Source organism: Hordeum vulgare, chromosome 5H (assembly GCF_904849725.1).
Source record: "Hordeum vulgare subsp. vulgare chromosome 5H, MorexV3_pseudomolecules_assembly, whole genome shotgun sequence".
Classification (NCBI taxonomy): domain Eukaryota; kingdom Viridiplantae; phylum Streptophyta; class Magnoliopsida; order Poales; family Poaceae; genus Hordeum; species Hordeum vulgare.
Window position 1 is genome coordinate 538,633,046 of NC_058522.1, and position 14,586 is coordinate 538,647,631.

The 14,586-nt window shown below is 45.5% G+C and overlaps 4 protein-coding genes across 4 annotated transcripts; 1 reads left to right on the plus strand and 3 right to left on the minus strand.

Annotated features, from left to right (window-relative positions):
* Positions 1–697: 697 nt before the first annotated feature.
* LOC123452515 (ribosome-binding ATPase YchF) lies at positions 698–4,081 on the minus strand. The gene is made up of 11 exons (XM_045129171.1): positions 3,731–4,081; positions 3,036–3,224; positions 2,875–2,928; positions 2,398–2,508; positions 2,211–2,273; positions 1,884–2,138; positions 1,639–1,785; positions 1,532–1,559; positions 1,336–1,406; positions 1,157–1,216; positions 698–1,062 (listed from the first exon to the last, which is right to left on the minus strand). The coding sequence occupies exons 1-11, from the start codon at positions 3,998–4,000 to the stop codon at positions 994–996; spliced, it is 1,317 nt and encodes a 438-aa protein (XP_044985106.1). The 5' UTR covers positions 4,001–4,081; the 3' UTR covers positions 698–993.
* Positions 4,082–4,169: 88 nt separating this feature from the next.
* Positions 4,170–8,230, plus strand: LOC123397188 (pentatricopeptide repeat-containing protein At4g21300). The gene is made up of 3 exons (XM_045091836.1): positions 4,170–6,719; positions 7,453–7,664; positions 7,826–8,230. Exons 1-2 carry the CDS (start codon positions 4,170–4,172, stop codon positions 7,465–7,467), a joined length of 2,565 nt encoding a protein of 854 aa, XP_044947771.1. The 3' UTR covers positions 7,468–7,664; positions 7,826–8,230.
* A 668-nt stretch (positions 8,231–8,898) lies between these two features.
* LOC123452517 lies at positions 8,899–9,969 on the minus strand. The gene is made up of 2 exons (XM_045129173.1): positions 9,697–9,969; positions 8,899–9,316 (listed from the first exon to the last, which is right to left on the minus strand). Exons 1-2 carry the CDS (start codon positions 9,871–9,873, stop codon positions 9,146–9,148), a joined length of 348 nt encoding a protein of 115 aa, XP_044985108.1. The 5' UTR covers positions 9,874–9,969; the 3' UTR covers positions 8,899–9,145.
* A 1,166-nt stretch (positions 9,970–11,135) lies between these two features.
* Positions 11,136–13,696, minus strand: LOC123452516 (probable ribose-5-phosphate isomerase 4, chloroplastic). The gene is made up of 9 exons (XM_045129172.1): positions 13,394–13,696; positions 13,157–13,284; positions 12,950–13,019; positions 12,752–12,859; positions 12,302–12,397; positions 12,166–12,222; positions 11,956–12,073; positions 11,793–11,859; positions 11,136–11,635 (listed from the first exon to the last, which is right to left on the minus strand). Exons 1-9 carry the CDS (start codon positions 13,562–13,564, stop codon positions 11,560–11,562), a joined length of 891 nt encoding a protein of 296 aa, XP_044985107.1. The 5' UTR covers positions 13,565–13,696; the 3' UTR covers positions 11,136–11,559.
* Positions 13,697–14,586: the final 890 nt, after the last annotated feature.

Sequence of the window (14,586 nt, forward strand, 5' to 3'; positions counted from 1 at the left end):
TTCTTTTTGTTTAGAGCTCCACGAATGTTATTTCACCACGAAAGTTTGCATGCTCCTAGCACGCTCGAGCATCCTTGGTGCTAAAAAAGTTTAGATTATTTAGATCTTTTACATTTTTTTTGTTGTGAATTGACTGTTCATGAGTAGATTGGATTATCTATTGTGATGATGTGTTTTATATTGTGATATTGAATCAATGTGGTAATATCACGCTCTTGAGAAGAGGCATTCACAATGCCAGCAACCAAGCAACATGGTGGTTTCTCACCTAGGCTCGTACCACGCGCATGTGTTCCCACTTCTCATGTATTGCTTATATATACTCCGTATGTGCGTGTTGTACCAATTTATCTCTCTTTGAATATACTTTGCTAGTATGAGGTGCTCCAAAATGGATTGCATGTTTTTTAGTAAAATATCTATCCGGTTGGCATAATTGGCATATGTTGCCCTTTATACATGAGAAAAAGGTTATAAAATGTAAATGTTCCCGACGATAATTTTCATGTGGCATAAAATGAGGCAATCTTAGAAGTAACTTTAAGCATACCGAAGTCATTTAGGGGCTAACTCAGAATTTCTGATGTTGGAGTATATTCGGGTTATAGACTCCTGCGATATACATAATATTATAACTGATTTGTAGATAACTTTTGTCTTAATATATCCACTAGGACAGTCTCCTACTGTTTGTTACTTCAAAAAAGGATTACTACATATTATTACTCATAATATATCTGGCAGAGTTTATTAAAGTGATTTACAAAACTCACCAAGGATCCCAAGTTATGATGCAGATCTATTAAGTATCTGCAGATGTTACATGGAATAAAATGATTGTATTTTCCTTCGAAAATGCAACGATGCCGAGTACATGAACAGTTGATGCCTCAAAGACAAAATCTGATGGTCTACCCAAATTTTGCCTTGCCTTGTAAGTTCGTACGAAATTTGAGTTGAATAAAGCTTGAAACTTCTTGCATGGTACTGTTGTCACACATTGAATCGGAAGAGCATGACATCTCCTTCCTGCACAATATATTCCTTCCCTTCCAACCTCATCTGCAGTCACAGGGAGGGCAGGAAATAAATACATTTTCTTGAGCGCTTCATCTCCAACACTAGTATTTATTCATATAAGTGCAGATGTTGTTACCAGTCCCTTCTCCCTTGCTGCTCCAAGAGAACCCGCCGCAACAAAATCATCGTAAGATACCTGAGTCATGGTATGTGACCGTTGTGAAATTATTACAATAACACAAGCAAATAATGGTATAGTACATGAAAAGAGAACATGCAGCTATCTTAATACTAGCACGGAACCCTGATACTTACAGTTTCAGCTCTAATGAAGCCTTTCTGGAAGTCGCTATGAATAACTCCGGCTGCTTGAGGTGCAGTCATGCCTATAACAATAACATCCAAGACAAAACATGGTCAAAACTTTGTGCCCACGGTGCAAAAAGATGAAGGCAGTTCCTACGGTAATTGAAATAATATAATAACAGCATTGTGAGGATGCGAATAAAACCTGAAATAATGGTCCAAGCTTTTGTTTCCTGACAAAAGAAAAAAAGATTTTGAAAGTTAGGATCAATAGCTGAAGAATAAAGTGTCTTGACAGCAGAAGAGATTCACCTGCTCTCCGGTAGTGAAATAAGTTCTTAGTCCCAAAAGGTTATAGGTTGCTTTTACCAAGTTGCCTAGCCCACTTTCAGCAACATCAAGAGAATTTAGGTATTCAACTCTCTCTTCTAGTGGTAGTTCAGACAGTTCAGCCTCAACCTGGTGCACTCCACAATTTCATTAGCTTACACAGATAATAGATTAGGTGAAATTGTCTAATGCCTAGGTCGATGCGTATGGTCTCACTTATCACAAACCTGAGCTGATATTGTAACCATGCCAGATTTCAGCTCTGATGCTAGCTTGGCCACCTCTTGGACATGGGGATTTTTATCAGGGTCGGCAAGATCAGACTCTGTTACATTAGCAACATAAATGACTGGCTTCATAGTGAGCAGATAAAGATGTTGTATAGCTTCTTTCTCATGGTCAGGCAAATCAACAGATCTTGCAGGCTTTCCATCCATAAGTGCATCCAGAATTTTTTCTAATCCTGACCTTTCCGCTCCTTCCTGAGTAGGGAAAACTAGAATCAAGAACAAAACCTATCAAATAATGGTAGAGTTTGTGAATACATTACTTACCTTCACTTTTACTTGTGGATCCTTAGTTTTGCTCTTTTTAAGCTTATCCAATCTCTTCTCTATCTGATTTTATTTACAAAATTGTCTTGGTTAAGATATGAACATAAATAAAATAATAAATCCATACATAAATCCTTCATCCTACTAAGCAAGGAAATGGAGATAGCAGAACTTTTCATTATACTACCTGTTCAAGATCACAAAATATGAGTTCTAAGTTAATCACATCAATATCTGACTTGGGATCAACTTTTCCATTCACGTGAACAATATCATCATCTTCAAAACATCGCACAACCTGAAAATCCAATGAAGAAAAGATTGGTGCTAAGTTAATCCTTAGAACCTGAACAACCAAACTAAATCTATGGCGGCAAAACAAGGACCAAGTCCCATTACTGAATAGCAGGGCCAGAAAAAGAAGGCAATCATTGGATGTTCAAACATTGTACAACTGCTGAACTGAAGGCAAAGGAACATCTATTGGAGAATTATAGTGATTCAAACTCTGCAAAATAAGAGGATACCAACAGAATGGTATGCAGCAGTTGAGAAACATGGGAATGCGGCTAGTAAAAAAGATGCAAAGTTTTAGTTTCCAGAAACTTGACAAATGCCTGAGAGGTGAGAGCACAAACATACACAAGGAAGTCAGCAAACTGACCTGGAGTATAGAATCCACTTCACGGATGTTTGAAAGAAATTGATTTCCCAGTCCCTGAAGTCAACAACCAGGTAAACATTTTCCTATGTAAACTAGTGAAAAACAATCATCAACATGTTCTGTGCTGCACTTGGAGTAAACACGACGAAGAGAACCGGTACCTCTCCTTTGCTTGCTCCTTTGACGAGGCCTGCAATGTCGACAAGCTCAATGGATGTTGGGACCGTCTGCTTGGACTTGCTTAATTTCGAGAGCACTTGCAAGCGAGGATCAGGAATGGCCACGACGCCTGTGTTTGGGTTTATGGTGCAGAAGGGGAAGTTTGCAGCTTGGGCCTTCCCATTTTCAACCTAATAACATCGAGAAACGAACTCACATTCTGTTATTACGAGAAATAAACGCCAATTGCATTTCACATCTCACATCACGATCCATGAAGCATAAAAACCGTTCCATCAAGCAATCATCGTCGCAAGAACATAAATTACGCAGTGAGCGCAAGTAACACAAGAAACAATCAAACAAGGGAAAATCCAACAAAACTTTCTTGATGTTCAAAGCATATTAACCGTTTCAACCTTTGGACAACAGCATCTCTAAGCGGCAAAACATCAAACAGTTCAAATGCAGTGACATTGCCCCCCCCCCCCCCCCCCCCCCCCCACGGGGCTACCTCGAGCTCGTCTGGTAGAAAAACCAGTGCACTAATCGAAAGGCCTCTTCACAGAAACGAAGGTTCATTGCCCCCGGCTACCTCGAGCTATCGACGAGATGGCATCCTTGTCACGGACAGGAGTATATATATTTTTCCAATTTCAAGCAGCGGGTTCTGTATGTGCTCAATTGGGTTACTTACAATGGCGTTGAAGAGGGTGGACTTGCCGACGTTGGGCAGGCCGACGATGCCGGCTCGGAGGCTCATGCTGATCTTGGCGTTGCGTCCCGAAGAGTACCGCCGCGCGCAGCCGCCCCCGACGACGCCGACGCCCCGGCTCCGCTGCCAGCGCAGGAGCAGCGCCGAGGATGCGCACGAGGAGGGCAACGGCAAGGGCGTCGTCGCCGGCACGGCCGGCGTCCGAGTGAACCCCACGAACGCCGAGCCGAGGGCGCGGGACATCGTCGCCATGAGAGCGGCCGCCGCCGGCGCAGGAGCGTACGGCGAGAGAGGCGCGAGGGACTAGCGCGAGATAGAATAGAACGATAGGAGCACGCGAGCGGCACGTGAGTGAGAGTTGAAAGCCATAACTTTTCGCCTCGTTTTCCCTCCCTCCTCGCCTCGTCTCGCCGGCGCTGCCATGCGCCGCCGCGTCCTCCTCCGCCTCAGGCCGCCGGCGCGGCGACGCCTCTGCGCGGCGCTCACGACCGCGGCCTCTACGACGTCCGCCCCTCCCAGCGCCTACCGCCTGCTGGCGCTCCTCCGCGGCTGCGTCGCGCCGTCGCACCTCCCGCTCGGCCTCCGCATCCACGCGCGCGCCGTCACCTCCGGCCTCCTCGCGGCCGCCGACGGGAACGTGCCGGCTGCGGACGCGCTCCATACGCGCCTCATCGGCATGTACGTCCTGGCGCGGCGCTTCCGCGACGCCGTCGCGGTCTTCTCCTCGCTCCCGCGCGCCGCCGCGTCGTCGGCGCTCCCCTGGAACTGGCTCATCCGCGGGCTCACCATGGCCGGGCACCACCGCTTCGCCGTGCTCTTCTACGTCAAGATGTGGGCCCACCCCTCCGCGCCGCGGCCGGACGGCCACACCCTCCCCTACGTCGTCAAGTCGTGCGCCGCGCTCGGCGCGCTCGCCCTCGGCCGCCTCGTGCACCGCACCGCGCGGACGCTCGGGCTCGACCGCGACATGTACGTCGGGAGCGCGCTCATCAAGATGTACGCGGACGCCGGCCTCCTCGGCCGCGCGCGCGAGGTGTTCGACGGAATGGCCGAGCGGGACTGCGTCCTGTGGAACGTGATGATGGACGGGTACGTCAAGGGCGGCGACGTGGCCAGTGCGGTGGGGCTGTTTGGAGCCATGAGGGCGTCCCGCTGCGATCCCAACTTCGCGACCCTGGCGTGCTTTCTGTCTGTGTGCGCCACGGAGGCCGACTTGCTTTCAGGGGTGCAGATCCACACCCTGGCGGTGAAGTACGGGTTAGAGCCGGAGGTCGCGGTGGCCAATACGTTGGTGTCGATGTACGCCAAATGCCAGTGCTTGGATGATGCGTGGAGGCTGTTTGACCTGATGCCACGGGACGATCTGGTAACCTGGAACGGGATGATATCTGGGTGCGTCCAGAACGGGCTTGTCGACAATGCATTGCGATTGTTCTGTGACATGCAGAAGTGCGGGCTTCAGCCTGATTCAGTTACACTGGCGAGCTTGTTACCGGCTTTGACTGATTTGAATGGTTTCAAGCAGGGGAAGGAGACACATGGCTACATTATCAGGAACTGTGTGCATTTGGATGTCTTCTTGGTGAGTGCTTTGGTGGACATATATTTCAAGTGCAGGGATGTGAGGATGGCACAGAATGTCTTTGATGCTACAAAGACCATTGATGTGGTTATTGGTAGTACAATGATCTCGGGTTATGTTCTTAATGGGATGAGTGAGGGGGCAGTGAAAATGTTTCGGTACCTGTTGGAAGTGGGCATCAAACCAAATGCTGTCATGGTAGCTAGCACGTTGCCAGCATGTGCTTGCATGGCTGCTATGAAGCTTGGTCAGGAGCTCCATGGGCATGTTCTGAAAAATGCATATGAAGGAAGGTGTTATGTGGAGAGTGCGTTAATGGACATGTATGCGAAATGCGGTAGACTTGACCTTAGCCACTATATCTTCTCTAAGATGTCTGCTAAGGACGAGGTGACATGGAACTCGATGATTTCAAGCTGTGCACAGAATGGGGAACCTGAAGAAGCTCTTGAGCTGTTTCGTCAAATGAGTATGGAAGGTGTGAAGTACAATAATGTGACCATATCTTCCATCCTGTCAGCATGTGCAGGCTTACCAGCTATATATTATGGAAAGGAGATCCATGGTATCATCATAAAGGGTCCCATCAGAGCAGACGTGTTTGCTGAGAGTGCTCTCATAGATATGTATGGAAAATGTGGGAACTTAGAATTGGCTTTTCGTGTTTTTGAATTCATGCCTGAGAAGAATGAAGTGTCATGGAATAGTATAATCTCTGCCTATGGGGCTCATGGTCTTGTTAAAGAGTCAGTGAGTTTACTATGCCGCATGCAAGAAGAAGGATTCAGCGCAGATCATGTAACATTCCTTGCTTTGATATCTGCTTGTGCTCACGCTGGGCAGGTTCAAGAAGGACTCCGGCTTTTTCAATGCATGACTGAGGAACATCACATTGCACCTCGAGTGGAACACTTAGCTTGCATGGTTGACTTATATAGCCGGGCTGGGAAGTTGGATAAAGCCATGCAATTTATTGCTGACATGCCTTTCAAGCCGGATGCTGGTATTTGGGGTGCTCTTCTCCATGCTTGCCGTGTGCATCGCAACGTTGAACTTGCAGAGATTGCTTCTCAAGAACTATTCAAGTTGGATCCTCATAATTCAGGTTATTATGTGCTCATGTCCAATATCAATGCTGTTGCTGGACGATGGGATGGTGTGTCAAAAATGAGAAGATTGATGAAGGATAAGAAAGTCCAGAAGATACCCGGTTACAGTTGGGTAGATGTTAATAATACCAGCCATTTATTTGTTGCAGCAGACAAAAGCCACCCTGATTCTGAAGATATTTACATGTCTTTGAAGAGCCTTCTTCTAGAATTAAAACATGAAGGTTACGTTCCCAGGCCAGACATATGTCATATCATGCAACCAGACAACATCACCCAGGTTGAGCAATAATTTCTCAGCAAATTATTTTATTCACCATGCATTTTCATAGTTCAAACCCTTGTTCAACCATTGTGTTATTCTTTGCTCTTATCACCTTCTGTAACTAAAATGCTACAAAAATGAACTATTTGGACAAGGTATCCTGTTTTGCTGATCCATCCATATCAAATTTCATGAGACAGTCAGATCATACCTAAAATTGAGGATCAGTTAATGTGTTCAGGAACCAGGATCAGGCATACTGTTATTGCTAATGAGGTGACAGCATGTTACATTTCCCCTTTAACCTAGTTTGCAGCTTAGTTGAAAAATATTGTTCTGGTATATCTTTTTCTTCTTCTCGCACACGCACCCAAATGCGTGTCATTTTGTATTAGGAGTCGAAGAACTAAGAACCAAAGCCGACCAAAACCCAAAACTGTACAGTTAGCCTACTGTGAGCAGGGTGCTGGTCTAGTGTTGTTCGTCTATGATGTATATAACGCCTCTCTGTTATTGAGTATCTTCTGGCAAGCCATTACAGAAAAGCCATTTTCAATCTGGTATAGTCGTTTAGTGATTTGTTTTCTTGTTTTGTTCTGTTGCTTTTTTTTTTTTTTGGCGGGAATGTTTTATTCTGTCGCTATGTTGCTGCAGAAGGCAAGGTTGGGCAATTTGGAAGCCTGTTATGCAGTTAGTTATGTCTTCTCCATGCAATTTAGAGCATACTAATGTTCTTATCTTACCGTAGGTAATGGCAATTTGATTGTGATTTCTCCAAATGGAAGTTAACTGATCTTCTGATGATGATAAAAGGAGAACTCGTTATTATACAAATCGTTGCATAGAGCAGAGCAAGCTTCTAATGCAGTACGATTCAATGTTTTCATGTGAAGAAGCATGAGTTGACTTGCCTGTACATTGGCTGAACCTTAAATGCTCAATTCAGAGCACTAAGAAGCAGTAAGCACACAGGCCCCTTTTGTTTTGTTTGTTTTCTGGTTAACTTTTTGTCATCCTTTGCAAAGATATGATAGTTGTCAGAAAAAGCATATTCTCATTTTTCTCCTTTTTGTTTAACTCATACTACACCAGTTCTAATTCCTAGCATTATACTTCTACAGGAATTCAAATGACCATGGAATGTGCCAGGTCCATCTTGGTCGTGTATCACCTGTACATAGCCGCTGCTTCTTTCCGATCAGCAAAGTTCATATAAACTCTTTGTAGGCTTAAACTCTCAACGCTGACAGTTTATTTCTTGGACTGTGTAAGTTCTGCTGGCTAACCTATATGGCTTTTCGTCTTGAACTTGGGCATCATTGTTCTATTTTTGCGCAATTACTGTTCTAGAAGCTGTAGATCTTGTTATGAGCCCCTTGAGATTTCTAAGTTTTTCTCTGGTGAAAAGAAAATGTAAAAGTGCTATCCCGGATAGATACATCGAAAATATTGGTGTACATACTGCTCAAGTTGATCACTTTTGTCCAGTCACATGAACAAAAAGATCATATAGTTCTGTTGCGTTCTGTTTTGAGTGCTTCTGCCTTCTACAGAGTTTTTTTTTTGTCATTACGTAACATAGTTATGCAGGTTGTGCCTGTGAACTGAAAACCATAAGAACATGTGAGCTTCAACATTTTCACAGGACATGCTTTATATCTTTCCTGAAAATGTGGTCGTGGATAAAACAAAGCTGTGCTGTAGTTGTACGGCATGGTTAACGATGAAATGTGAGGGACCTGTTGAGTCAGTTGATCATTGTTACCGATCTAAAGGTAATTTTATTGTTTCTGCCTACTGCTATGCGTACATCTTATGAACAAGTCTTACAACATTGAAATGATCGCGATAGATGCTTGAATTTATGTCACAGGGCTTTGGACCTAGAACAGAGCCCCCCTTGGTGGTATTGCTTGGAGATATCCAATAGGTCTGTTCAATCTTGACAAGAAATATTATCATTGGATGACTAGTACTCCCTCCGTTCCTAAATATAAGTCTTTGTAGAGATTTTACTAATGGACTACATACGGATGTATATAGACATACTTTAGAGTATAGATTCAATCATTTTGGTCCGTATGTAGACCCTTAGTGAAATCGCTTAAAAGACCTATATTTAGGAACGGAGGGAGTACATGATAACTTTGTGAAAATCCACATTTGTTCTCCAGAAGTTTCTGAACAGAACATGGAACAGTAGCAATTGGTTAGCTGTATTTGTTTCTCGTATGAGTTCATACTTCATAGTACTCCGTACTTGATATTGAACTCAGTCGCAGAGAAGTAACCCAATATACACAATACTTCTGACATCGGCCGATGTTTTGGTTCCATAATTAGAACTTGAACAATACTAACAATCTCACATGCTCAAGTTTGGCATGGTTAATCTCAAGGACACTTTACATGTCATAAATCATGCTTGTTAACTCTTTAACTCATATCTCATCATCCAATATTTTCAGATCGTTTGGAAGCTTCTCGCGCCGTATCCGTGCAAGACTCTGGGGATTTCTTGTGGCGTCCAGCATCCTATCCAAGAATTGAACGAACCGGCGATCCTCGTGAGCAACCTGTGGGTCTGAAAACCTACTGAGGTTATCTTGATCCTGCACCATTACCAGCAATACGCACCGATAAATAGGCGGACTCTTCAAGGGAAGCAACAGATACATGGCACTAAGACTAACCATCCTCCAGATATACCAGTGTTGTTTATTCATTCAGAGGTATGTACTAGTACATGTTAGGTTTGGTTTCATGGCTACCTTATCATCCGATTCGCAACTGTAAATAACAAGCTGAACAATCTTGCATTTATTCGCTCAAACCAAGAAAGCCTTGAACCGTTGTGCGTAAAGAAACATGTTAATTTGGTGGAGAAACATGAGTACTGAATGCTTTGCCCATGAGCCGAGTTACAGGAAGAGACACCGCATCCATTACTGGGGGAGAGAAATTTAGGGGGGTAAAGTAAAGAAGGGCGAACCTTGCTTGCGCTGCCGGCACCGGCTTGCTCACACGCGCTGCTGCAGAAGGACGGATGGCTCGCCAGAGAAACGAGCCGGCGGAGCCCCTCCCTGCCGTTCAACAGCAGCGGCCGGCGCTCAACGCCGGCCAGACGGCAGATGGAACTGATCCTCCCGAGCAGCATCTCCGACGCCATGCTTTGTTCCCCTCTCCTCTAGCTTTCCCCTGCTCCAAGCACTTGGGTACGTAGGAAGAGAATATAGCGTCCAAGTGTATTAGTAGCGGCAGGAGTACGCAAGGTATCGCATCATCTTGGCCGGTCGCGGAAGGCGTCGGTGGGTGACCTCGTTTGAACCGACCGGGTCCTACTGACCGTTGACCGGTAGCACAGCGTTAGCTGAAACTTTAGGCCCTGTTTGTTTAAGTCCCAGGATTTTTTTAGTCCCAACTAAAAAGTTTCTAGTCCCTACCCGTTTGTTTTTATGGACTAAACAGAGACTAGAGGTCATTAAATGACATGCTAAAAGTAGGGGTACTGTTGAAAAAAGTGTCAAAAAAGTCCAAAAAAACCCTTTCATAGGGACTTCTTTTTTAGTCCCAAATACCCCTCTTAGTCCCTAAAAATCCCTTCTATTTGTTTTACATGGAATTAAAAGAGACTTTTTTTAGTCCCTACATCAAAAAGTTCCTGAAAACAAACACCCCCTTAGTAGTAGTTCTTTTTCTTTTTTCTAGAAGGGTTGAAGAAACTTTGGTGGAAGTGGAACCCGCTTGGCCTCTTCGCTGATGGCTTCTGTTTCCAGTCCGCGGACTAGTAGGTAACCACGGCTCTTTACTTGGGAGAAAACGAGGGAGTAATCAGCGGTCCGCCTCTGAGCTGTGATACAATAACCTACTAATAGTAGGACTAAGCGTGGCTTCCAATCCAAGTTAAGTACCCCAGGCTTAGTTAGCCATGGTTGATCGCAGCCATAGCCATGCATTCCTTTGTGTGAACGGCTGGGTCAGAGACGGTCCATCGCAATACGCAGGTCACAGTAGTAGTGAACTTTGGAAGCGTAGAGCTTTTTTAGCTGGTCCAGTTTGGCTCCCCGGAGCACTTGCTTCCGCGTGTGAAAATGTTTTTTAAAATGTAAAAAAACAACAGTTTTTTTTTAATGTATTCATAGTCACATCCAAATGCTACCTGCAAAGTTTTACGCAAAAATGGTTAAATATTTTGGCATGTGCACATATATAAATTAATTGAACACTAAATGTTACCGACCAAAATATCATCCCAAATTTGATTTTTTTTTCACCGACGGAACACTATTGCTTTGTTTCGCTTGGAAATTGCCAAGCATGCTTGCGACGCTAACTCGAACATCCAAAAAAAACCAGATTTTTTTGAAAACATATTCATAACTTTTTCAGGCACTTCTCTTGGAACTGGAAGATGCCCTCACAAAACTCTCATCACATGACCAGCTTATATAACAAGTCAAAAACAAAAAACTTATGTAAAAATATTCAGGCTGCAGGTGGGACTGTAGGTGGGCATCCCACCACAACCCCACCCAGTCCCACCGCTCTTGATGGACATTAGGGGACAAACCCACTAGAATTTGATGGATTAAGTGGGAATAAGTGGAAACCCATCAGAAAAAAGAATACACACAACACAAAGCGAGAAAGGCTACAGGTTTTCGCATCCCACTTCAAACAAAACTTTGGACATGTCACACATAATTTTACCATCAGCGACGTCGGACAGTACAAAAAATAGCTATCACACGTTTTGACTCGTTGCATTTTTCTTTTCCTCTTCCAGCTAGGTCACAACAGATTCTCCCATCGAAATGCGGGGGAAATGGTTGTTCTCTGCAACTCAATTGTAGATTTATGTGTTTGGTATCACCGATGACTTCTGATCCAAGACCTGAACCTCCCCTTTCGACGCGATGATAGCATACGGCCTGCATGTAACAGAATGTGATATCTTAGACACGGTAGCTCGTAACTGCATACGAGTTGCTTGCTTGGTCTGATAGTTTTTTTGTTTTGTTTCTGAAACATGCTGCTGGTTAAGAACTGGATTTTCGCTATGCAGTTTTCTTAGGTTGAGAAACTCACGTAGTGTTGCAAATTATCCCATGGTCAACAACGCCGACGATTTTCTCCAAGCCTTCCGCTACCTTTCCTGCAAGGTGACCAAGGCAAACCAGATAAACCTCCATTGGAGAGATAGTTACTAAATTATCATGTCAAATTTAGACCCTCAAATTGACATACATACCAAGATCCTGGATGGGGGTTGTGAAGATAACATCAAGTATGTGATGGCCCTCCTTGGTAACCAGCGGGAAGTCGCCTCCCGATGGACCGGCAGTTCCAATGGATGGCCTCCTCCAAACCTTCGGGCAATCACACAATGGGTCGGCATGGACAGGTTTCAGGTTCAGAAATCTAGTGTTAAGTAATTATCAGATCGATGGGCGGCACATACCTCTGCGTCGCCTAGGAACAAATCATCAATCTCTTCAGCGGTGTCAATCCAGTTTCCCTGAAATGATCTGCTCCTCTCTTAATGAACACTACACGAAACTGATATGGTCTCTGCCAGAAGATAAGAGATTGCTTACACTTTTGACCAAAACTGGAATGGAACCCTCGATGCCACTCACATATTTGTCGTTGTCAATTATAAAGGCAACCTTGTCAGCTGATTTAACAATACCCTGTGGATCCAGAGCAATCAAGAGTTGCATATAGGAAGATGTATTTATAATATAATTGACATAACAGAAGTATCTGCAGTGAACACGAGCAAATAGTTACTCCCTCTGTAAAGAAATACAGGATTGTTTATAGATCACTAAAGTAGTGATCTAAACGATCTTATATTTCTTTACAGAGGGAGTACATCATATTCTTTTTTCTTCAGAAAACAGCGACAGTTCCATTTGATGAACTTACTATGCTGCATGCTTGTTCAATTTTTCAGGAAACAAATGGACACGTGATGGTCTAGGCACGAGTCAGGGAGCCTGAATGAAATGGTTAATAATTGGTTTCTGAAGAGTCGTGCTAACCTTCTCTTGGATGAAAGAGGGCTCTCCACTCTCGATTTTTCCGCGCCCGATGACAGCAGCGAGTGTGCCCTCTTCAATTACATCAGCATCAGTGAAAGCAAAATCAATCTATACGTCAGCGAGCATGGTTTCAGCCAAAATTCTCTTATTTCTTGCCTGCAAGATTACAATGGTGACAACAGAAGAGAGCATACATACTTGGGCGCCTTCCTCGTGGCTGCCGACCTTTATCCCTGCTTTCTCCGCCTCACTTGCACAGATCACAGACCTGGCTGATCAACCCCAACAACCGATTAGACGCAACCGATGATCAGAGCGAGCGAATGCATGAGGCATCGCAGCAGAATGTAAGTAAAGCTCATTTGGTATTTGGTAAGCACAAATGCAAGCAATCGGAACGCTCACGAGGGTATGCCGACGATGCCGGTCAGCGAGCCTCGCCGGAGGCGCGTGCCGAGGTACTGGACGGCGAGCCCCGACGCGGCGCCGGAGCCGAGCCCGACCACCATGCCGCTCTTCACGAACTCGTCCACCTGAGCCAACGCCGCATAAACATAACACGAGATAAGTGCCTCAGCATTCAGCGGAAGCCGCCGTGGATGCCGGCGTGCGGAAGCGTCGGCGAGCGCTCTCCCTTATTACCGTGAGCTTGGCGGCGTCGAAGAGGCGGACGACGTCGGCGTCGGCGGCGGCCGCGCAGGCCACCGGACGTCGTCCCCGGAGGCACCGCGCGGCGTGGCGCTGGCTTGGCCGGCACAGGGGGACCCGCGCGTGCGAGCTCGCCGCGATGCTTGCTCTGGCGACTGCCTCCATGGAGACGAGCGGCGATGGCGGGGGCTGCCTCTCTGCTCGAGCGTCAGCTTCGCCGGTGTGGCGGAGCGGTTTCGAGACCTGCCACACAGTCTGGGTGAGCACCGCCGCTTCAGAGGATAAGGTGCGTGACAGAGCGCAAGCGACGCGGCAATTCCAAGCGAAATACTACTACCAACTCCGTCAAAACAGTCAAAATTGACAAAAATGACCCTTCGGACGAAAGAACTCACGGATTGACCCCTCGGAGGAAATAATTCACCGGCCTGACCCTTTTGTATGGCGCCCGACACCTAGGCGCCACACTGTACTGTGTGACGCCTAGAGGTTAGGCGCCACACCCCCGACCACGTGGCAGGGAGGGCCCCACCCCCAGGCAGTGTGACGCCTAAGCCTCAGGCGTCACACATTGTAATGTGTGGCGCCTGACCCTTAGGCGCCACACACTGACTTACAGAACCACGGGCCAGCCCCCTCCCCACCCCCCTCCCCACCCCCTCCCTCATTCAAACAGAAACTTTCATTGCGGCGGTTGGCTCTCATCCCCTCCCTAATCCCCTCCCCCATCTCCTTCAGATCTGAGGATTTCTTCCTTGGATTGATCCCCCAAGGTAATGTCCTCCCCCATCCCTTCCCTTTCCCATCCTTCTATCCAATTTTATTATGTTTTGGTTGAGTAGATTGATTTTAGTAGATTGATTTGAGTAGGTTTTTAGGATTTGACTAGTTAGGATTTGGTTGAGTATATGAGTAGTTAGTAGTTAGTAGTAGTAGTAGGTATAGGAATTGCATTAGGTTTTGACTAGTTAGTATATGAGTTAGGATTTGCATTAGGTTTTAACTAGTTAGGATATGAGTTAGGTTTTGACTAGTTAGGATATGAGTTAGGATTTGACTAGTTAGTATATGACTAGTTAGTAGTTAGTAGTAGTAGTAGTTAGTAGTAGTAGGTATAGGAATTGCATTAGGTTTTGGTTTGTAGTTAGTGGTAGTAGTTAGTATTAGTAGTAGTTCATATGAGTATA